The sequence below is a fragment of the Cimex lectularius genome, unplaced genomic scaffold (genome assembly GCF_000648675.2).
Source record: "Cimex lectularius strain Harlan isolate CLEC.00 unplaced genomic scaffold, Clec_2.1 scaffold53, whole genome shotgun sequence".
Classification (NCBI taxonomy): Eukaryota; Metazoa; Arthropoda; class Insecta; order Hemiptera; family Cimicidae; genus Cimex; species Cimex lectularius.
Window position 1 is genome coordinate 1791871 of NW_019392659.1, and position 26292 is coordinate 1818162.

The 26292-nt window shown below is 35.5% G+C and overlaps 1 protein-coding gene across 1 annotated transcript in view; it reads left to right on the forward strand.

The window, feature by feature from the left end:
• LOC106669076 (protein APCDD1-like) overlaps positions 1–26292 on the forward strand; it is a 653476-nt gene extending 627184 nt beyond the window's left edge. The window contains exons 7-8 of the mRNA XM_014398337.2: positions 10087–10328; positions 25439–26292. Coding sequence (XP_014253823.1) covers positions 10087–10328; positions 25439–25753 — 557 coding nt within the window. The 3' untranslated portion in view covers positions 25754–26292. The remainder of the gene's footprint in view (positions 1–10086; positions 10329–25438) is intronic.

A 26292-nucleotide genomic window follows, 5' to 3' on the forward strand; every position in this document is an offset into this window, starting at 1 on the left:
CCCACGATAGGAGGAGCTTGGTTGAGGTTGGAAGTTAGCGTCCGGAGTGGGTCCAAGTCACGATATTTCAAGTGCTAGAGCAGCGCCGTATTTAGCCGAAGATCGTGGGTTCGAATCCCGCTCGTGGCATTGACTTTTTAATTTTAACCAATACATTACATAAAGATTAATTAATAGAAATTAACTAATAAAAATTAATTTAGATATATAGAATATAGAAACACTGTTCGTGTTTCCGGCGAATTTGTTTTAGTACTTTAAATGTATTGCAAAAAAATGTGAATGTAGGAATGATACCCAACAACACAATTAGGCTTTTACACTTTTTATCGGTCCATTGCTTTCATATGAAGATCAACATTATATGCAACCTGCTTGACAGGGCCGTGAAGCTCAGGAGTGAGTGTTTACGAAGTGAGAATAAACAAAAACCTCTCTCTATGCTATTAATCAATGGGTACCCTATACCCCTGAATAATAGGTTAATGGAAAATAGGACACACATAGAGAAAGAATACCATTTGCAGAAAGAAAGATTCATCAACCTGTAACTTATGCCAGTGAAACTTCGCACAAATTAAAAAGTTATTTAAAAGAAAAACAGAAGGGGCGAAAGTATAAGTAAAGTTTATAAGTAAAATGATAAGTTATTAAACTTCTATAAGGTATTAACTTCTTCTCTTCAATAATAAGGTAAATTTCTATACCAAACTGAAATGTAAAGAACCTCCTTCACAAAAATGAAATGTTGTGAATTGCGTTAAATGTAAAAATTGTCCGGTAGTATATTATGGTCAAACCAAACAATATCTGTGTGGAAGAGTGCGTCAACATAACTATGTTTATGATGATGAAGAAAGACCTAGAACTGCCTTATCAAAATATAATCATGCTAATAGTCATGGTTTTGACTTTGATAAAGTCAAAATCATGCCCACAGAGCAAAATACAGGTCGCCTGCCTAGGATACCAATTTGTGCAATTTAAAAAGTTATATTAGTGGTTCTTATATATTACACAATGAGATTTTATAACTGGATAAGCCCCGGATTCCCGGTGGGGATTTCAGCAATACATTTTTTTGTTATTTATAAAAGGATTATTTATGTAAACATTTTATTTAATTATTGTACCTTTTTCATATATTTATTTATTTAACTAACTATAAGGTTTAGATAAACAAGCGGGGATACTAGTTTTTAAGAAATCCTTGTAACAAATGTTAGTTATTAGTTGGTGGCAGTGTCAAACCTCACACGTGATAACAAGTGTTGCAATTCATCTAGTCAAACACCTCTAACAAGTTTTATATTTATTTATGTACATATATCTTAGAAAGAAGTGTATGAAGAAGTGAAGAAGAGGTTGTAAAAATGAGTGACAGGATATATAACTATTTGTTTACTTATTGAGTATCTGTGAGTAGCCAATAAGAACATCGGCATCGAACGTCGGTCGATCGCGTAGTATCCACTAACAATGTATGAATAATTAGAAAGTGGGTACACAACGACTTAATTCCGCGTGGATGGTTAACAGAATTCCCCGGCGGTGTCCTGGGTACACATTGCATTGTAGGCAACCGCTGAAAGGCCTGGGTTACACAAATACACTGTGAATTATATCTAGTGCAATAGCCTAATCCTTCTTGCAATAGACAATAAACAAAAAAACGATTAAAATTACAACAAATTTCAATGTTTACTTGTCACCAAAGGCGGGAATTTTGTGCAAGTAGAAAAATAGAAACTTCCATTTAACGTAGTACAAATTATATATATATAACTTATATATAACTTCCCACTTTATATATATACATATATATATATATATATATATATATATATATATATAAAGTGGGAAGTTTATGGGCTGACAAACAGCTGAGGTCATCGCCGGCCCTCTGCGGGTTGTCCTTATTTTTCTCTTCTTTCGCTGACTCTCTGATTTCAAATATATACTACGTTGATATTCAAGAACACCTCGTTTGTACATCAGGTTGTTAAATACAGAATAGAAGACAACAGAATGAACATAGAACATATAGAAACAAAACATCTAATACATATATATACATCACCGCAAACATACATGTCTGGTCACATTCATTCCCCCAGAGTATTCGATATTCCTCGGTGTCGGGGTTGAAGCCACTCCATACACGCTAATAACTTACTTTCCCTCTCCAGTTGTCACACACTCACCCCAGAGTATTCGATATTCCTCGGGGCGGGTTTGAAGCCACTCCATACTCGCTAATAACCTACTTTCTCTCTCCAGATGTCACACACTCACCCCAGGGTATTCGATATTTCTCGGGGCGGGGTTGAACCCACTCCACCCTCTCTCATAACTTACATTCCCTCTCCAGATGTCACACACTCACCCCGCAGAACTCGATATTCCTTGGGGCGGGGTTTAACCCCCTCCACTCTTGCTAAAACTTACTTTTACTCTCGAAACGTCACACACTCATCCCCAGAGTATTCAATATTCCTTGGGGCGGAGTTGACCACACTCCACCCTCGCTATTAACTTACTTTCTCTCTCCAGATGTCACTCACTCACCCCAGAGTATTCGATATTCCTCGGGAGTGGAGTTGAAGCCACTCCATTCTCGCTAATAATAAATCGATTATACTTATTTTCAAATAAAAATGTAAATTTACAATTATATTTAAAAATATAAAATTAGAAAAGGACAAAATGTAAGCTTTAAAGTTTTCAAATTATGTATACAAGAATAATTATCAATCAATAATTTAAGAAACAATAAAATTTAAATAGTAAAAATTTAATAACAACGAAATACTATTTTTTGGAAATTTACCATGACATAAACCAGTATTTTGTGTCAGTTTTGACTGTCTGCTTATACCTCTTGTCAGCCAGAATGCGTTTCAAAAGAGAACATCGCACTTCCGTAACTTGTCCTGTTGCCCCCGAGTTAATTCTAACCCTAAAGTGCATACCACGAACATCGGACATTATGGTTAGTTGTTCTGCCAGGCGCATACAAATGCTGAGGAATTGAGAAATAAGAACGAAAAATACAGTGGGGCTGAACAGATGTCGAACAAAAAACCTTGGAAAGTTCTTGTCAGAGAATAGAGAGAATTCGAGTGAAAACTTGACGTAGCGCATAATACCAACGACTTTACCCTCAATCCGTTTCTCCAACACTTTCAAGCCATTTTAAAAAACGAAGAAAATTATTGAAAATAATGCAATTATATACAACAAAACGTGTAACTTCGTTTCATAATAATAATGATATGAATAAAAATGGTCTTTCTGTGAATCGAATTTTTTTTCTTGGTTTCATTTCATTGAAATTAACAATGAATTCAATCGCACGGGAATCCGGTCATTAATTATCAAACTTTAAAAAATTATTTACTTTGTATAGTGACCATTTTGTCTTCCACGTCTGATCCCTCAAGCCATCGATGATAGGCAGACCAAGATGATCGTAAGGATCGAGTTATAGGTTCATTAGATTAAAGGAGCCAATCTAACAGACGGCATTGGTCATCTGTGGGTTGTCCATATTTTAAACTAACATTTTACAGTAGCATATCTCGAATTGTTAAACACTTCCTGTGAAAATAATTTCCTCTTTGTTCGTTGTTCCTTTTGATCATTTTAGGGAGTTTGTTTTGCTTACCTTACTTGTTGTGGTTTCTAGCAACCCAAGATTACCGCTCTTTTTCAAGATTGCAATTATTTATGATGCCTCATTTCCAGAAATTCCTTCACGTTTGAGTTGGGTTGGTTAGGTTTTTTAAACCGTTCCGGCAGTTTTTTCTGTCTATCTCGTAGGAATAAATAGCTTCCAGGGCTGCCTGGGTATATGATCGTGTTATTATTGTGTTAATAGTGCAACACATTGATTACTCTAACACCATTTAGATGTTTGTTAGTAATTTCAGTACATATGTTTCTAATATGGTTAATATTTTGTCTAAAAGGGTGGTTGTGGTAGAGAACGAGGGCCTTATAGCTAGGCCCATTTTTCCATTTGTATACCACAGACAAGCTCCAGGTTTTTTATCTTTTATGTTATGATTAAACTGTGCTCTCTTTGTTATAGTAGGCAGTATTAGAGTAATATTATGTTGAATAGTTTTTATATAATTTTATATTTTCTTTGATACGTCGATGATTGCCATAGTTATGTCTCTTATTTTATCTTTATCCAATGTATTAGAGACATCTTTTGTTTGTTTTATTTCTACTGATATAAAACTTTTAAAACTGATTTATTTTTCTATCCAATGTGTTATGTTATACTATCAAACGTTTATGACAAACGAATGTTCACGGGCACCTGCTCTTGGGCCAAAGCCCGCGCAGGTGCCCCTTATGCAGAGAAAGGTTGCTTGATGTGTCCCATATACTGGAAACATGTCATGCCTTGGATCCCTACAGGGAGCGTGTAAGCATGCCATCTAATCTGAAAATGGTACTCGAGCATTGCAGGGGGTTTCTGGGTCCCTGTTCCGCTTTTTAGGGGAAATTGGGTTTTTTATTGTATATAATATGTCTTATGAGTTGTGTGTCTATATGTTTTGAATTTATTAGCGTGAATGGTGAGGCGTGAGGGTGAAATATAACGTCATCGCCCTCGAACGTTGAGAGCGTACGAGTGTGTGTTCTGGGTCAATGGCGGAATATTTGTAAAGTACCCCATTGACCCCAATCTAGATTAGTTTGAGTATAGGGTCGGTGGAGGAATATCAAGTACTCCACCGACCAAACGGTATGAGTGTACTGCATGGATGAATTTATGTGTAAGAATGTAGTGTTTGTAAGGGTAAATAGAATAGAGACATAGTTGGGGGCTTAAATGACCTATATGTCGGAAGCCCCAGTCAAAAAAAAAAAAAAAAAAAGCTAGTGCCATAAGCGGGATTCGAACCGACGACCTTCGGCTAAATACGCCACTGCTCTAACCACTTGAGCTAGCATGACTTCGATCCACTCAGACACTAACTCCCTTCTCAACCTCACCTATCGAATTTTCCCTCCTTTTTGCCATTTTTCAAATGTCGTGGTCTATTGAATTTTTGGCGACAAATGAAATGGCCACAGAGAGATTTAGTGAAGATATACTTCATTTTACTTATTCGGGTCCCAACTCCCCATCTCAACTAACATCCTTTCAAATTTTCTCTCTTTTTTGCCATTTTTCATTTTAATTGTAATAACAAAAAAATAAATAGTAACGTACGAAAAATATTAAGTCTGAAGTAGTTGTAATTTTGCTAACATACTAAGTTTTATCTTTTATTTACGTGATTGGTTTGAAAATAATGCATGGAAAAATCTTTTATCGCAATTCAATGAACATGCATTATATTTAATTTGATGGACTTTGTTGCCTAGAAGGTTTGTCCACATGGACCATCTCATCAAAACAAATTGTCATATAACTACCAATTTGACCATCTTGTTGTTAAACAAACTTTTCAAAAATTAAATAAACTTGTGGCAATTTGGGCCCATTTTATAGTGGGAATCATGTAACGATATGATTTATAAACATGGGAAAACGGTTTCCGAATATCAAGTGGATAACAAGCAAACTGTAACATTGTCAGTCGTTCAAGAATGTATTATTTACTCATACGTCGTGTCATTTTGGAGTCTCATCCTGGCTCACCACACGGATCGTGGGATGACAATGAGGGCTTATAACAGAAACTAATTTTGGACTTTTTGACGGAAGTCTGCAACAATGACCAAGCTTGCTGAAGATTGGAAAACTCCAGCTGTCTTTCTTCCCATTTGTATATTAATTATATATTTATCGCCCTCACATTTAATCATTTAAACTTTAGATAACTTTCCGAATAAATTTAATATCAGGGCAGGGCGTTCCTTTAAGCCCTCAAGAACGAAAATCCGTGGAGCGGTTCGGCCGTAATTTAAATCTGCGTTTCGGGCGTTCACAATTATATATAAAGTTATATTATTACAATGAAAGGACTGTTTGGAATTCCTGCAATGTTTCTGTTTACCATTCCGTCAATGTAAGAAAGTTTTCTTTTAGCAATATTCTTACGCAAATAAATCACGTTGTTCTACTACTATTTTATAGAAATATTTTCATCCATTATATTTAGTGGTCATCCATTATATATAGGATTCCTCTATCTCCCTATATACCCACTCTGTAAAACTAATCTTATTTATGTTTAAGCAATATTCAGTGTTCCATTGACTCTCCCACTCCATACATAAATTCAATACACCCAACACATTACAGTTATTTAATTATTCAGAAATCGTGAGATGCGGCCTGGTGTGACGTAGGTTTCAGAAAAACATTTTCTTTATCGTGCCAACGTTTCGATCTTTATTGAGATCATCTTCAGGGCCTGGGATTTACAAACATTGTTTACATTTAACAAATACATTTAGGATGTGGAAAAGTGAATTTATACAATGCAAAATATATTCTATATTCAATCAAAGTATTTCTATTCACTCAAAGTGTTTGTCTTCTGTGTAATTGTGTCATTCTTGCGTGTCGTGTCGAGAGTGCCAGTGAGATTTGCTATTTTGCGTTTATATACGTTGGATTTTGAAGGGGTGGGGAAGGATATCGGTATAGAAAAGACATTTTTGTATAAGGAGTCGGCGTCTTTGAGGTGAAAAGAGCCGACGAAGGGAAAAAACGTTTGTAATAGTTCGGCCAGGTTATCCTTTCAGGATTATATAGAAAGGGAAAGCTAAATTGTTGGACAATTAGACTATGGGAAATATTTGACGTGTGGAATGTAATGTAATGATATATGTATGTTATCTGTATTGAATTTGATTAATGATATTGACGTAGCTGCGACTGAGTTTACATGTATCTGTTCTGTAATTGATGCTGTGTTTATCTCGGTTGATATAAACCATTTATAAGAAATTACGTTTATGTTTGTTTTGTTCTGTGTGTAATATTTTTGGATTTTTGAAGTCAAACTTGTGTTGGTGTTCAAAGTGTTGGGTAGCGAGTGCTGTATGATTTTGCTTAGGTGTTTCGCAATCATAGATATGTTGCTTTACTCTCTTGTCCAGATATTGGACTGTAAGACCGATGTAAGTTGCCGGACAGTTTAAACAGTTGATCATGTAGATTACGTCAGATTTATTTGTTATTGGTGTGGGATCTTTAATTTTGGAAAAGAGTGTTTGGATTGTTTTATAATTTTTGAAAGCTATTTTGAAGTTATCGGATAAGAGAAATGTGTTTAATTTATGTGATAGGCCGTGAATAAATGATATTGAAATGCATGCTGGTTTGTTTGTATTTGATAGACTTAATGTAGTATTATTAGTAATAGTGGATGGTGTTAGTGTTGAGTTGTAGTTATTGATTTTTCTGTTAATGATGTGTTTGGGGTAGAGATTGTTATGGAGGATCTGTTTGTATATTTTTATGTTCTTGTGGTGAAATGATTCATGGCTTAGGGTAATCATTCTGTGAAGTAACCCTTTGGCCGTGTTTAATATTGTATGAAGAGGATGGTGAGATGTAAAGTTGAGGTAGCGATCTGTGTTTCTTGGTTTTTGATACCAATCTGTGATTAATGTGCCATCTGGTTGTTTTATTACGAGTGTATCTAAAAATGGTATTTTTTTGTTGTTTTCGATTTCATGTGTAAATTGTAGGCGTGGGTGAAAGCTATTAAATGTATCTAATGTAGTTTCAATTTGATCTGCTGTCAATATATCATCTACGTATTTAGTGAGGAAGGGTAATGTGAAAGGAAGTTGTGGTATGACTGTATTTAGTAGATGTGTCATGATTATGTCTGCTAGTATCGGGCCTAGGTTGTACCCATGGCTATACGAAAAAGTTGTTTGTAAAATTGATTGGCGTATGTAAAATATCCGTTAACACAGCAGTGTCGGATCATTGTTACGAACGTGTTCTTTGATAGAGTTGTGTGTGGTGTTATGTTGGGCCATTTATCTTTAATAGTTGAGTGTTGTGTCTATTGGTATGTTGGTAAACAATGATGAAACATCTAAGGATATGAGAGAGTAGTGTGAGGAGATGTGGATATTATTAATTTTGTTAATGAAATGAATCATTTACATTATATGTGTTATCTGTGATGTTGTTGAGTATGTTGGTTATCTATTTTGTCATGCACGATATCTGAATAATTATCGATTAACGGTCACTAATCTCTACACATTACATGTTATACTTACATAACAACTGTATGCCGTAGAGCACTATTTTATCTAAAAGTGGAAAAAAAGGACAAAAAAAGAAACTCTTCCGTACTCAAAATTTATTCTCTTGTCGACTCGAAAGAAAGAAGTATATCTGCACATTACGCCTGTAAAACAAAGTGCTAAGTATGATGCGTAAGTGTGGTCGAGATAAGATTCAAAAGTATAAATGATAGAAGATAATTGAGTACTAATCTTGTGATATCACGATTTTTATGGCTTTTAATGAGCTTCGGACGAAGAGACTTTTTAAAAAGAACTTAATGTGTTTTTAATGTCTATCTCTTGTTACTTTCACCGTTTCCTCTTTACCTTTAGGAAAATAATACGAAATGTACGATGGGTTTGCTTACAACTAATCAAATACCTAAGCAGATTAAGAAAAACAATTCGCAATACTGAAAACTTTTTAATAAGAAAAAAGGCTTTAAATTTCCATACAAAAAAGACAGGCGTTTATCACACATGTGTCACCCGGCCGGGCCGATTTGGATTAAACATTCATCATGTTTGCCTACATTTCCGTGTCAGCAAACACGGATTGTCAGTTCTTGAATTATGACGCAAATGTTTATTTTTCAAAATTTGTTTGAACAGCCGGTGAGAAGGTACATTTTTAATAAAACCCATAATCACAGTTTACAACGGAAATTTATAAATGGAATAAAATGTTGACTATTTGAAAAAGTCGATTATAAATATTGTCAAGTTAATTTTTTTTCAAGAAGATTTATCATTTCAAGTCTGTAAATTTTATTCAACCAGAAAATGTGGTCACATTTCAAAGTTAGCCAACAACTCGGCGTGTTCAACTGCAAATATTACTTTTTTTCAATTAATTAATCTTTTTATGTAAGGTCTTGGTTGAAATGAAAGGATCTCCTTACGAATAGTAACTATCAGAAAACTGAGACAGCAACAATGGTACTGGCTCCATTCAGGATAGGCATAACAATGGCAAATGATAAAATCATATTACATCTCACTACATAATGTATATAATCTATACGTATGATATTAAAAGAATAGTTATGTTTAGTAGTTTTTGAGAAAATCAGGAGCAAAATTAGTAAGTTGAAACCCTACATATAAAAGGATCTAGCAAATAAAGAAAATGCTACTTTAACTAATTCCATGAATAAATAAATACAATAGAAACGTTAAATAAACACTTCTTAATTCGCCATCACTTTATCAGTAATTATTTAAATGTGTGGTATTTAGTAACTGTTAGTCATGATTGAAGATCGTGAAATGCGGTCTGGTGTGACGTAGGTTTTAGAAAATCATTTTCTTTATCGTACACGTTTCGACTTTTATTGAGATCATCTTCAGGGCTCACTCTTGTGGGTCGTGTTGAGACTGCCTTAAGTTCGGCACTCTCAACACGACACACAAGAACAGAACATCTACACAGAAAACAAACACTTTGAGCTCTGAAAATGATCTCAATAAAGATCGAAACGTTGGCAAGATAAAAAAAATGTTTTTCTAAAATCTACGTACCCGACCGCATCTCACGATCTTCAAACAATAATTATTTAAATTCAATGCGTCGAAATACACAAACATCTTCATAGGAAAAATGTATGTATAAATTTTGAGGAGTGGGATTGTGATTATTTAAAAACTGCATGAGTTAGGGCTAAAATGACTCCAAAAAATTCGCAAGACGGACAAAACCCACGTCTGCAGGTGTTTACAATACACCAATTAACTATTATATTTTGCCATATTAATATTTCCGAATGTTCTTTAATCTTTCTCATATTACTAATTAATTTTATTTTTCTGGAACTGATGCCATTGATGTCAAAATTTACTGAAATGTGTTTTACTTTTCAGGGCGAACCTGGCACGCTGAATTTCGCTTTTTCTCCGACCCCAAATGCCTTACGGCGACATTGGTTGCGGCGGCTGAAGGGCGTTACACACCAGCGAAAATCGCCGGCGGGGGGAACGCACGAGTTCCAGGAGCGGTGGATTTCGATTTCATGGTTGAAAGAGGTTTCCTCACCCTCCACGATAAAGCTCTCGTTGACAGCTTACAAAAAGACAAGAAGTGCGGCCCACCCGGTGCCTGGCAGGTAATGTGCCAAGTCAAACTGTTTTTAATATCAAATTTCATTATTTGAAATACTCTGGACGTGTTATATAACCGTGTTGTTACTTTGGCATTGAATATGTTATGTTTGTTCAGGTAGTCATCAGAAGCGTAGGTCGCCAAGGTTCATTAAAAAAAGAATGAAATTATAAATTTGGTCAGTCAACAAACAAAATAGTTTAGATAACATCTGAAACCACAACAGTTAGACAATAACACTGGGTCACACAGTCCATTTACCAACAAAATAAAATATTGGTTCATACTGTACAGGGTGTCCCGTGAACAGACGTCAATATTTCAAGGGTTTATTCAACATGACAAATGGGACGAAAAATCCCTCTTGCCTATGATGTGATTTTCAGTTGTATGCCAGACATTTCATTTTATGTGTTACTTCAACGTTTCACAGCTTTTCTCATAAAGACCCCGGTATTTCATAACACCTTGATCATAATTTAAATTTGAGTGGTGATTAGTGACCGTTAGACGATGATTATTCGGAGATCGTGAGATGCGGTCTGATGAGACGTAGGTTTTAGAAAGACATTTTCTCTATCGTGCCAACGTTACGATCTTTATCGAGATCATCTTCAGTGCTCAAAGTGTTTTTTTACGCAGAAAACAAAACAAGCCCTGAAGATGATCTCAATAAAGATCGAAACGTTGGCACGATAAAGAATATGTTTTTCTAAAACCTACGTCACACCAGACTGCATCTCACGATCACCGAATAATCATTTAAATTTGAATAGATCATTGGAAAGAACATTAAAACTCATCCTACAAGCATAAAATCTCTCAGAACAAAAAAGTTTATGTTTTCAATGTTCTTGTCTGATATATGAGTAAGATATTATTAACTCTGTAAATACAGAAAAATAATATCGTCTATAGAAAAGTTGACTCTGGTAATGAGCTTGAAACACATGTATTTATTTTCTTATCGGCCAGTTTTCACCAGAGAAAAATTAACATTTAATTTGTAATACTGTAACCTGCGTTTTTGGCTATAAATAGCTAAAAGTTGTTACAACAAGTTGTTAAAACTTCAACTAACTTTGGTACAAAACTAAAGATAAGAAAAAAGCAAGCTTAAAAAAATTAAATGTTCGAAATATCCACTTTTTTGACGAGCAAAAGCCTATTATAGTTTCCTGGTGGATTTTACTGTTAACAGTTCACCCTGATTCTCTACTCTCATAAAAGCACAATATTTCTGATCCTTGCTATGAAGTCGTTTTTAGTCGTGGCAGATACAGAATATATTTTAAATTACTGTTCTTTCTACTGACGTAAAAAAAAATTATTTTACCATCAAATTTTCTGGGATCTGGTTTCTGTTCAGGTAGAACAAGAAGTAGAATCTGTGATCATTTGCCTATCTTTCGGCCTTTATAAGACCATCGTCGGGACAGCTATTTCTCATATTAACATTACAGAATGACAAAAAAACCCGACGATATCGACCAAGAGGTTTCGAAGTACATGAGGTTGGTTAAGATAAAATTACAAATATTTTCAATTTTTTCCAAGGATAGTGGTCAGGTTCAGTCTATAAAAAAACTAATTATTCAGAAATCGTGAACAATCTCTCCTCTAACACATAATCAACAGAATAATCAACAACTACAACTCAACTCTAACACCAGCCACTATTACTAATAATACTACATTAAGTCTATCAAATACAAACAAACCAGCATACATTTCCATGCTATTTATTCACGGCCTATCACATAAATTAAACACATTTCTCTCGGCCGATAACTTCAAAATAGCTTTCAAAAATTATATAATAATTCAAACACTTTTTTCGAAAATTAAATATCTTACACCAAAAAAGAAATAAATCTGACGTAATCTAAAAAATCAATTGTTTAAACTGTCTGGCAACTTACATCGGTCTTACATCCCAATATCTCGGTAAGAGAGAAAAGCAGCATATCTATGATTGCAAAAAACCCAAGCAAAATCCTCCAGCACTTGCTACCAACCATTTTGAACAGAAACACAATTTCGAACACAACAATCCAAAAATATTTCACACAGAACAAAACAAACATAAACGTAACTTTTTAAAAATGGTTTACATCAACTGAGATAAAAACAGCATCAAGTACAGAACAGACACATGTAAACTCAGTCGCAGCAACGCCAATATCATTAATCAAATACAATATCGATAACATACATATATCATCATCACATCACACAAAACATATAATATAACATATAAAACAATCAACACATCAAACATTTTTACATAGTCTAACTTTTCAACAATTTAGCTTTCCATTTCTTATTTTTCCCCGTCTATATAATCCTGAAAGGATAACCTGGCTGAACTATTACAAACGTTTTTCCCTTCGTCGGCTCTTTTCACCTCAAAGACGCCGACTCCTTATACAAAAATGTCTTTCTATACCGATTTACTTCCCCACCCTTCAAAACCCAACGTATATAAACATAAAACAGCAATATCTCACTAGCACTCTCAACACGACACGCAAGAATGACACACTTACGCCGAAAACAAACACTTTGTGTGAGTAGAAATTCGTTGGTTGAGTATAAAAAATACATTTTTTTGCATTGTATAAATTTACTATTTTCCACATCCTACATGTATTTGTTAAATTTGAACAATGTTTGTAAATCCCAGGCCCTGAAGACGATCTCAATAAAGATCGAAACGTTGGCCTTTAAATCAAATAAAAAAGTGCCGCACGTAGGGCAATCTCAATACGACACACAAGAGTGACACATCGACACTGAAAACAAACACTTTGAGCCCTGAAGATGATCTCAATAAAGATCGAAACGTTGGCACGATAAAGAAAATTTTTTCTGAAACCTACATCACACCAGACAGCATCTCACGATTTCTGAATAATTATCAACTAACGGTCACTAACCACCACACATTTCTACACGAGAAGAACAAAGAACATGAGATCCTTTTTAAAAAGATGGTTCCTATTCACAGCTCTGAAGATGATCTCAATAAAGATCGAAACGTTGGCACGATAAAGAAAATGTTTTTTTGAAACCTACTTCACGCCAGACCGCATCTCACGATTTCTGAATAATTATCGACTAACGGTCGCTAACACCACACATATAAAGAGAACGTTATGCGTAGGAGGTAATTCACTCGCACAGTTCCAATCCACTGCTGATGGTTTTAAAAACGCCGAAACCTTGTCAAGTGATGATAGAGTCATTTTCTACCTGACTAGAAACCAGACCCAAAACACATTAATCGTCGTGGTCAATTTCTTCTTTATCAACATCAAATTTTCTTGCATACAGGGGTTCATGGGAAAAAGTTGTAAATATTTGAGCAACATGAAAAGTGAAATATCTGGAATACAATTTCGAATCCGACTATGGACAATAGGAAGTTTTTATTCTTATTTGACATGTAGGTTAACCTCTTAAACAATGGACGTCTGCTTTCAGGACACCTTGTATATAATCAATACTATACACAAACTAAATAAATAAATGGTTAGTGATGTCGGGGGAGGCCTATTTCAGAATACAGTCACGCCTAACGCGAAAATGTTGCGGGAATTATATAATCTAAGTCCTCCTTACATTATTAATTGAATGTTTTTCATCAGAGATTTGTTCGATCCCTTGAGTTGTTGCATTTGAACTTTGATAAAACTACTCAGTAATTTGTACTATTAAATCCATCTTATTTAGTGGTCTATTGACCATAATACTTCTTTCAATTGAAATGAAATGCTAGTGTCAGGAGCGGGATTTGAACCCTCGACCTTCGGCTAAATACGCCAACACTTGAGCTATCGTGACTTCGATCCACTCGGACACCAACTCCCCATCAAATTTAATTATTTATTATGTAAAACGAAGGATAACTTCACTAATAGCTGCTACTTCAAATGTAGCCGAGAAGCGAGTCCAGAATACACGATATTTAAAGAATGGCAAAAAGGAGGGAAAATTCGAAATGTTGTAGGTTGAGATTGGGAGTTGGTTTCCGAGTGGATCGAAGTCACGATAGCTCAAGTGGTAGAACAGCGGATTTGCCCCTTTCTCCTAAACCCATTGAAAATCGATTAGGGCGGCAAAGTCCTTTATGGTTTACAGATATTCAATAAAAATGACCGGTTGATAAATTTTCGAAAGACGCACAAGAAATGGCTGAAACTCAACATGTCCTCCTGCTTGAATAATATAAGCCTATTATTTAATGTGTACAGATCTTACAAATCTTTTAATACAGAATTTTTTTCGTGTATGAAATTTTTAATATATTTTGCGACGAAATTTATGTCACATTCCACTTAAAATAAACAAACTGACTAAATATCATGGTCCAATATAATCAAACTTATATTTAAATTACTCTAATTGATAGTATACTCAATTGAATAGTTAATCGCAAGAAATAATTATGGATTTTTAATCTAAACTTAAAAATACAATTAATAATGAAAAATCCATATCGAATTATTGAAATACAGTTTCCTTCTTGGGCGGCCAAATTAATAGCGTCCCCCTTTTCAATTGCGTCTGCTACTATAAAGCACAGAGCATTTGGGAGATAAGGGCCGCTATAAATCCCATTTATTATCCATCAGTGCGGTATTATTTGCAGCAATAAAAGCGCCTTCGCGCTGACCCGTATACCTTTTAGTTCATGTCTTGTTTTCCGAAAAACCTCATTAGGTAGATATTTTATTTTGACATATTAAATTTCAAAGCGTTTTTAGCCTATTTGAATAAATTTTAAGTAAAATGTTATTAGCCCTTGCTAATTCTGTACTAAAACGACTATACTTTTTACTATATACTTTCTATTATATATTTTTTTGTTCAAAAATTAAAATAAATCCTAGTTAATTCAATAATTAGTGATAATCTAATAAAGTACTAGCAAAGTGTGTCATTGTTTATAATAATATAAAGTGTGCCTTATTTACTGGCTACTCATGGGTTTATTCTTCTGTCTCGTTTCAAGTTGTGTTATCTGTAGTGTTGGCCGATACTGGCTATGGAAGAAAGAGAGAGAGAGAGAGAGAGAGAGAGAGAGAGAAAGAGTGAGGGGGGAGAGACGAAGAGAGAGAAAGAGAGAGAGAGTGAGTGAGAGGGAGAAATAATATAGGGACATCATCAAAATGGGGAGAAACATATGGAGAATGAATTATTGAGGCTTTTAATGTCCCCAAAGTTTCTGATGATGGATGTAAATAGATGGGCAGATAGATAAATAAATAGAGAGAGAGAGAGAGAGAGAGAGAGAGAGAGAGAGAGAGTGAGATAAATAATACAGGGACAGATCAAAATTGGGAGAAACATATGGAGATTGAATTATTGGGGTTTTTAATGTCTCAAAAATTTCTGATGATAGATGTAAATAGATGGGCAGATAGATAAATAAATAAATAGAAAGAGAGAGAGAGAGAGAGAGAGAGAGAGAGAGAGAGAGAGAGAGAGAGATGGGAACCAGAGTTTTATTAATAAAATATCTCGCAAATTTAGGTCGAGAACAACCTCTCTTACATTAGACATACACATAAAATATGAATTAATTATAAAATTAGAAATACATCTTTAAACAGATGAGCTCCATGTTGAAAAGGCTATTTCATGAAAGGTATAAAATTAATTCCCAGTGTGGAACTTAACAAAACTAATTAAAAAGGAGAAATGAGAAACCAGAATTAGCGTGGTGTTGGATTCATGAATTTAGAAATAAATTAGCGAAGTAACAAACTTCGTTATTTTATTGTGGTGTCGAAATACTCATCTTTGGAAATATTTTCGAGAATAAAGAATTATATCAATTACCAGTATATTGCCATTTTGTAATTTTTTTATTATGTATATTCTGACTTCGGGATGTTGTATGTTACATGGAAATTTTAACACGAAAGTAATTTATATAGAGAAAAAAATAATTAAAGGTAAAAATAAAAGCAAACTGAAATAAACTTCAATCCATCTCATCAACAATTCCAGACCGGGCGGGGAATCTCAACGATTCCCTTTGGGGTCATTGACCCTTCCAGGTACAAGAAGATACAAGATGAAGACATCTCATTCATTATGTAATAAATGTACCTAAATTCGAAAGACTCACGCCGGATTGAATCGAACGAGAAGAAAATATTTTCTATCGCACTGGACTTGCAGAGCTTCTCTTTTCTCAAACTGAGGTTACTTCATACACTATTTAAACGTGACGAAGTTGAGTTCATATCAATTATACAACAACTTACTACCGTACTTTTATCGAATTTTAGAATATTGACTAACTGAAGGCTTTTTGTGACCTCTGGAATCTTTCTGTTAATTTAAATAGAATCGAATGTCTAGTTTTTCGTCGGGTCGGTTTGCATCCAATGAAAAATGGTTTTTTAATGGGAAACCAATAGAGACAGTATCTCAGTATTTGGGTTAGTCCTTAACTCCGAGATTATCAATAAACACGCATCTTCTTGAAAGGATCTCCGTAGCTGAACGTGCTATTAAGAGAGTTTGGTCTGGTGTCCTTTCCCAGGAACTAGTGCCTCTTCTATTTAAGTTTGGTCTCTTTTAGTCTCTTAATCTTTCTGTAGTTTGTTATGGAGCTCAGGGCTTGGGGTTCTGAGCGATTTGAAGTTTTTGAGAAATTTTAGCGTTTTTTTATTAAAAAATTATTTGGTATTCCATCAGTAGCTCCAAACCATATGGTTTATTTCGAAACGAAGGTCGATCTACTTGAGGTGATCACCTTGAACTTACACATTGATTACTGACTAAGGGTGTTGAATTTACCTCCTCATCATTTTCCAAGAATCTCTTACAAATAATAAAAGCCAAAACTTTCTGGTTTAGGAATTAGACCTGGCTCACAGACATGATTGTGAATTGACTGTGGATGACATGCCAGTTGGCCACTTCATGCAGTAAAACAAAATCTTCTCACCATGACGAGGTTCAGAAAAAATCTACAGTCCAGTCCCATTTTACATTATATCCGGAACTTGATCATTGTACTGGCATATGTAGCTTGATTGTGGACCGGTCGTGTAGCTATAGCTTAAAGAGCTCCGCTGGCTATGTAAATTGAGGTGCGAGTTACTATTCTTAACTTACATTTCATAGAGGGAAAAAGCAGTTGAATTGTGCACTGTATGTAATTCCAGAACGGTGGAAAATAAATTAATTTTGTCGCCGAATGTTCGGTCTGGCAGAGATTCGCGACTTAAGCTTGAAGCACACTAGGTCGGCGCGGAACCGACTCCCAAGAAGAATACATAGAAATGAATGTAACTCCGCGCACTAGGCCGGTAGAAAGTGTGGCACGGTGCCGGAGGAAGTTGCCAGACTTGCGGAACCCTGCTCCGCGCCGCGCTACCAGCCAGTGTGCACCAGGGTCGGTAATCGTTGAGTTCGGGTATATTCGGCTGCCCTCGGACGCCATATTTGTAAAGACGAAGCTAACGATTGTGACGTCGGTACTCCAGAAAATGCAAAATCAACACTAAACCGCAGCGCTAGTCAGATGGAAGGAGAAAATTCGACCAACGCGGCCGATAGCAGTTCCTACATAGTGTGCGACCTTCAAAATTCCGCGCCGCGCCGCCCCACCGACTAGCGTGCGCCCAGCTTTATACGTTGGCCTGGCGAAGCTGACCAGACACATCGTAATGTTAAATGATGGCCGTCAGTGTCGCCCTCTCATCAGATTTCCTCACCATGCTTGAACTGACAGACCCGAGTTGGACCAACACTTTAATTATTAGTATTTTGTAATATTGCTTTCATTTCCTTATTTTAATTACTAGCATTTCTTTTTTTATCTCTTTATTTTGTTAGCTTTTATTATTACGAAGATAGCTTCGGTTTTTGAATTTTTTTCTCTGGTATTGCATTATTTTTTTATTTATTTTTAATTATTCATTTATTTTTTGTTTAATTTAATTTCAGTATTTTATAGTATTTTCATAGATTTATTTAACTATTTCATGAATCCTTTTTTTTCTTTTTTTCTTTTTTATCATTATTCTGTGTTTGCTCACATCAACTCTGGCTGATGGACTGTTGCCCATGCTGTCAAGTAATTTGTAAAATATTTTGATTTTGTTTGTATTCTATGTAAATTTATACGATGATTCATTCATTCGTTCATTTGAATGACTTTCAGGTCAACAAATTCCATTTTGTCCGTCTCATTCCTCAACAAAACTCGTCCTTAGTAGGAATCTAACGCACGAAAGCATTTAATTTTAATGGTTAAGACTTAGTACTTTCACAGATAAATTGCATTGGTGGATTTCAATATAAAATTAGTACTGTTGAAAGAACCCATGTTAACAAAACAGGTGTTGAGTCTTTTAACTTGTTATTGCTTTAATACTGTTAATCAATTTTTTTGTCCAACTTTATTAGGCTGATACATAATACAGAAAAACAAAAAATCTAATTGGTAAAAATTTTCTTGTATAAAAGAAAAATATATAACTATATGCATTCTTGAGGGAAATCCTGTCTAAGAGCTGCTAGTAGTTCATTGAAATAATATGGAAAGAGAAAAATAGTGATAATACATATATCAAGTGCCAAGTTTTTAGGCCGACAAACAGCTGAGGTTAACAACTGGCCCAAAAATCATAGTTACAAGTTTCCTTAATGAACTGACGCATTATTCTCTTTGTTCTACGTGATGTTAACACCTAAACCTTCTATGTAAATAGAAATGTTAATTAACGGTATTAAAACAATAACAACGAAAACCGCACGGGGCTTTCTAGTTAGGAGCAAAGATATTGGGCAGCCTACGTGCTTTCTTTAGTCCGCTTATAAACCATCACGTCAAGAAAATTCCACTTTCAATTTTGTACATCGTTCAATAGATCAATGAATGTTTCTAAACCATGATTTTTACTGAAAGAAATAATCTAAAGTTTTAGCTGTCCAGGTACAAGTACTTTCATTAAAATATATTTTTCTTTAGTTCTCCATTCGCGTCAATGGGTTAAACGGTTTTAATTTAATTGTAGCTACAAACTGTTTTTCTTCCTACTTCCCTTTCATTCAACGAGATAAGGGGTCTGACAATTCCGTAATGTAACCAGTATTAGCATTTAAGAAATTTGCATAACCATTTACTTGCAAATGCAGCTTTAACTATAATGCTAACTTGCGATTCAAGCTTATGTCTTATAAAGGATCATTTGAATTTCCCCAGTTAGACACACTGATTGATATAAAACATGGAATGTATTTATTTCTGTTCTATTTCTTACAATGATAAAGAAGATTTGCCAAGAAATTGACAATGATCGTACGTACGCAAGAGATTCTATTGATTCCTTCAATACAGCACCTAGTAAAATTTAAATAATTTAAATTATAAAGTTACTAGTACAACAACAGAAAAAACATAATTCTCCAGTATATAATACATACAATAGTTAACTACATGGTTAGTAATATTAATAAAGCATAGCCTTCATGTATTTTATTATTCGTCGGATTTTCCACCCCGAGTAGTAGTATTATGGTAGTACCATGTAGTATGTAGTAAATGTAGTAAAATGTACTATTATGTAGTAAATAGTTATTATGTAGTGTAGAGCAAAAATTGCCTGGGGTAGGTGCAGAAGGCTTTGCGCCAAGAAATGGTGTCTATACCCCAAAATGTCCCTATGGCTATACACCTTTGTCCTAAGACCAATGCTGACATATGGATCGGTGATTTGGTGGAGCAAAACTCTTCAGGCCAAAACAAAAAGGCTATAAAGTGGCACCCAAAGACAAGCTTGTCTCAGTGTCACTGGTGCCATGGGCACAACGCCAACTGCGGACCTGGAAGTTGTGTTAAACCTCCCACTACTTCACATTTTAATCCAAGTTGAAGCCAGAGCAACAGCCCACAGACCCATAAATGGACAACTATGTGTTAGGATAGGCCGAGTAAATAAACAATGGAAACTGAGGGAGGAGAGGGCAGATGCTTTTCTAGCAGATGCCAATTGATGCCACTACTCCAAAGTACAACTTACCAAGAAGTACAAAGTATTGATACCAGAACGAGAAGAATGGGCCAAAGAAATACCACTATAGGCAAATTCCTACTAGTATACTGACTGCTCCAAAACCGACTAGGGTTCAGAGGTAGGGTCTTTGAGATGAACCCAAGAACTGACAGTAAACCTAGGTAAGTATGCTACAGTTTTCCACTTTAAAATCATAGCGAACAATTTGCCAGAGAAATAAAAAGGCTAGGAATACATTCCCGGAAGATAGCCATTTTCTCTCAGGATAGCCAGGCAGCTCTCAGGGCCTTTGCCTAATGCGAAGCGAAGGCAAAGAGTGTTTGGAGCTGCATGTAGGCCCTGACGGAAGTCAGCGACACTAATGACCTGACCTAGCATAGCCCTTTACATTCGGGGCATAGAGGCAACGAAAAGAATGATATTTGGCCAAAAAGAGAGCCAACATGAACTCCATGGACCCAGAATCCTACTGCGGCCTAGCAGCCTACCACAAAAGAGGATACATCTTAAAATGGATCCTTACTGAGTCCAAAACCTAGTGGAACAAGTGGCGAAGAGATTCATACAAGGACCATCCGCAAAACTTACAAAAGAATTACTGGAATTCAACCGCAACCGAACCATGATTCTGGTTGGACTACTGACAGGGCACTGTTACTTAAGAACGCACATGGACAAGATAGGGGTACAGACTGAAGAAACACTGTTATCCCTATCACTATCCCTATTATGTAGTATATTGTGTGAATTGTAATTATAAAAATAAACCAACACTTTCCAAATCGGTGTGAAAAGTCATTCCATTAATATTATTAAATTAATAATCACAATGAGGACCATTTGAATTTTCTCAGTTAGACACACTGATTAATACAAAATGTTGCAGTTAGGTGTAAGACCCCTATCGTAAATCTAATAAGCATTCTTGAGCGTACGATGTAACAAAGAAACGCGATGAAAACGACAACTTCTTTTATCGAACAACTCCCTCCCGATTTCGAAAAGGCTACACACTGAGTTTTGTAAATCAACACTTTCATATTGATACAATACACAACAAAAAACATGGAATTTATAAACATATTTGTTTTTCTATTTGTCAGAAGGATGAAGAAATTGGATAGTATACCTTGCCAATGGTGGTCTATTGACCAAATTACTTCTTTGAATTAATTAATCTTTTTATGTAAGGTTTTGGTTGAAATGAAAAAGTTAAGCCAGGAACACACTTACCCGATGCTTCGCCATGCGACGCTACCCGATGCTTCCCGACGCAAATCCAAACTCCGATTTTCCATAAGGTTGCATTACCCCCGTGCACATCTACCCGATGCTATGCCACGCTAACCTCTGCGATCCCCACGGTCCAGATTTTCATTTAAAAAAATTAATTTTAATGGTTTGGTAGAAAATTAATCAAAACAACGGAATAAGATTTTTTGATGTAATGAATTTAACTAACAATTTATTGACTCGCTTCGGCGGTACATATACTAAAACTGGAACAATTTATTACACGGTTTTGCTCATAAAATTTAATTAACAATTTATTTCATAGTTTTGCTCGTAAAATTACACCATTTTGTAATGTCGGGTAGCATCAGAACAGGACACTCATATTTTTTGTAGTTTATTTCAAACTAAGTACATGTAATTTTGTCGTTATATTAATTACAACATGTTATTTTAATGTAAACCAAATTAAACGAGATCAAAAATGCATAAGTTTTTATAAACATTGTTTAATTATGATGGTTAGGAGTAACTTTATTTAAAATAATTAATTTTAACAAACAATTTATTAATTGGTTGTGCTCATAAAATTTAACTAACAATTTATTACAAGGTTTTGCTCAAAATAGTGCATTAAGAACAAACGATGCGTTGCGATTGTGATAGTGATTATTGTGATAAACGCTCTGGACTGTACGCAACGTGTGCTTGCGTCGGATAGATATGCAGACCCCACCAAAACGTGGCAAGGCGTCGGGTAGCGTCGCATGGCGTAGCATCGGGTAAGTGGGTTCCCGGCTTTAGTGTCACGAGCGGGATTGGAACCCACGACCTTCGGCTAAATACGCCGCTGCTCTTACCACTTGAGTTATCGTGACTTCGATCCACTCAGACACGAACTCCCCATCTCAACCTACAACCTTTCGAATTTTCCCTCCTTTTTACCATTTTTCAAATGTCGTGTAATCAGGATTCGATTCACGGCGACAAATGAAATGGCCAAGGAGAGCTTTAGTGAAGTTGTACTTAGTTTTACTTATTAAATCCATTATATTTAGTGGTCTATTGGCCGAATTACTTCTTTCAATTAATTAATCTTTTTATGTAAAGTTTTGGTTGAAATAAAAAAGCTTGTGCCACGAGCGGAATCATTTAATTTTGATATATCCTTTAAATTACGAAGTATTAAGTACACTAGTACAACAACAAGAAAAATAAAAAATTTCCGTATATAATTCATACAATTTTTAATCTATTACAACTACATGCTTATATTAATAAATTATAGCTGATAAAATGATTGGAGACATCTATTTAAAGTGTTAAGTTTATTTTTTATGTATTTTGTAAATTTTAATTATAAAAATGAAACTTCACCTCCTAAATCGGTGTGAAAAATCACACTATTGAAATTAATAAATTGTTAATTACAATGAATAATAATTTAATTATCGAAATTTTATGCTAAATCGTTCTACATTTATACGAATGCGTATAAAATTTACAATTATAAGCAAGCACTAAGAAGGGACGATGAAGTACAGAATAAAATATTTTTTGATTTCATGTAAATTCTATTTCATTTGTCTGGATCATTCCAAGGTTGAAAGGTTAAATCAATATGTTTCAACTTTAAAAGGGCACGCCCTCTCCACTCAGTTCCCGTCAATACAGACTGAAAGCATCCCTTTTAGTAATTGATTGTGCGTTAGTCTGATGTGCCATATTCGTGAACCCGCCAGTTTACATTCTAGAGAGTAGGGTCTTCATCATTTAAGCCGATACACGTATAATGATAAATTTATTGGTTCGTGTATGTGAGATTTTGCAAAATGAACTGTACTCACTTTCCTCATCTCATTATTTAAAACTATTTAAATTTTATAATAACAATTCCTTAAAGTTAAAAAATACTTTCAATAAGGAAGTTTTGTAAACTAAACACCTAAAACTAACGAAAATTTATTAAAAATTAAAAAGAAATGCTCATTACGCGATTTAACATGGGTATTGATTAATTAAATATCAAATATATGTATAATATAACACAGCTTTTTTAATCAAACTAGTTTTAAATTAAAATAAAATTGATTAAGGTTTTTAGTCGAGTTAAAAAGTCAATAGCACGAGCGGGATTCGAACCCGCGATCTTCGGCTGGATACGCCGCTGCTCTACCAATTAAATTAAAAATTGGTTATATTGGCTAAATTAAAATAAAAATTTGGTAATTTGGTCGCTACCAACCGTTTATGCGTTTTTTTAGGTCCCATGTTTAGTATTGGTCGGTGTAATTTCTATCAAATGAATCCTGAGAAGGACGTGAAGTTCAATTATGACGGGCACCTATACCCTCGTGCCAATTCTGTCTTTTGACTTTTGTAATGAGACTTTCAACTCTAAAAGCGATTTTTCGGTCTGATAAATTTAATGAACCTTTCAGTACAATCGTGGTGTACGACTAGAAAAATCATAAGGGCTATTCTCCGCGTACCACATGGCATGCGTTCTAGGTCTCTACCAGCCCGCAACCCGCAACCCTCGAGATGCCTCAGACTTACAAGAGCAGCTAGCCGATCGTTGTTGGCATGAGAGATAGCCCAGTTTCTCCCAACAGAGGCGTCTCATTAGAGCTTTCTGTAATAAGAGTAACATTCGTTAGTATTCACATTTACGTGGTACTCCCTCCACTCCTAAGTTCCGAGTGGTTTTTACCAGACAGCCACTTTGATACCATTCCCATTGTGAAACTTCAAGGGGCTTGGTACCAGAAGAAGTCTGATACTAATCTCGCTCCTTCTTAATGCGGGGATGGATTTATCTGAGGGTAAATAAAAATCGATCTCAGATATAGGACGCAACCTCAAAACTTAGTCTTACTCAATTTTTCGCTAGTTCTTACAGCCATCGAGGCCATGTGGTGAATAACAGTAAGCCTAAGTTGCCTCTCTAGCACGAGATGGATATGTGATATGTCTTACTTCGTAGAGCTTGCTACATCGTTCAGGATTTAAGCACCAGAGAGAAAATTCACTCGTGTTTAGATGTATTGTAGTATCTCTGTAGCCAAAACGCAGAATTAGTAAAAGGTATTTACGCACAGTTCTCATGGTTCCTTCGTGCGAAAGGCATGGGTCCTCTGTGTGAAGTTAAGAATGTGGACTATCCCGTTCAGAGTAGCCGAACCTTTTCATGGGAAAAATTGAGTAAGACTAAGTTTTGAGGTTGCGTCCTATATCTAAGATCGATTTTTATTTACCCTCAGATAAATCCATCCCCGCATTAATGCATTCAATCTAGAGAACAAGTAGTCCATCATTACTGATTTCAATGTTTCCCCCAACGAGTTCCAGGGGTTTAGCATGATCGTAAGCACACTCCTGCGTCAACTCCCCAGCCGAAGATGGACCTGTCCAGGTCAAGCTGCATCCTATTCAAACAAGTGGGTTGACCTCTTCAATTCAACGCAAAAGAGCAGTGGCTGCCATGAGATGGCATGAGGTTACATTGCATGGGAATGGATATATACATGATCCATTCAGTTCATTGTTCCTACCACCGTGCATCCTTAAGACGTTGGGTTATCTAAGCATCCCTCGCATGGTGGTGCGCTCACGTCAAAAGTTCGATGCCTGCAATGAGCCGAGGAGATGCGAACATAGCGAGGATCAACCAAAATGATCATTAGTAGTATTTATTTATCTATTCACAGACTCCACCGAGCAATTTCACATTATATACTTTTAATTATTAAAAATGTTTAAAAAATACAATCATTATTGCCTCTTATAAAATGTATATATCTTCACTGTCATGTCAAAATATTTATTTCTGTTGTAGATAAATGTGAAACGGGATCTTACCCCATCGAAAGGCTGCGCTCCCTTGGGTATAGTGATCCCTACGACAGAGTACGAGCTGGTTCGCCTGGAGGTGGACCTTTCAGGCAACACTCTCCTGTTTTTGGGCCATTCAGACCGAGGTTCGAAGAAAGGCGGCGTGAAAAAGCGGCCGACCGCCTTCCAGCCACCCCTTCTCCAGTGCAACGCCCCAGAGTTGCCGCCGCTCACGCACTTTCTCAACAGCTACAACGCAGCGGCTGCCTTCAGCACCGCCCGGCTGCTGGTTGTCATCCTCGTTCTTTTCCATTTGTAAAAGACACTCGAATTGTAAACATATTTGAAAGAAATTAACATCAATTATTTTCTATTTCAAACTGGATTACGAATTCACTTTTTACCCCTTGGATGTATACTGTACAATGACGGATGAGAAAATATTGATTTTTGTAACGTTCATTTCTTACCAGTTGAAACGATAGTTACCTTACACCAGATGTCGATATAAACGAAAATTTACACAGCATAGATTCTTGATGTACTAGATATAAAAAAATTAAATACAAAGCATTTTGACGATTATGATCTGAGTGAGAGAAATGAGTAAATGTGTGAACTCCCAGCGTTGAACTTTGTATGTTTAGGTGAACATTCCTTCTCTTCACAGGGTTTCAATCCTAATGGCGGTCAGTTCACAAACAGGATGAAAATATCCCGAAACCGATACATTTTTTTGAACGCCATTTCATTTCAACAAACACTTTTTAACGTACAACCCCATTTAACTTCGCATAATTCAACATATTTTTTTTTACTTAAAACTTCATGAACTGTAATTATTTTCATTATTCTTAC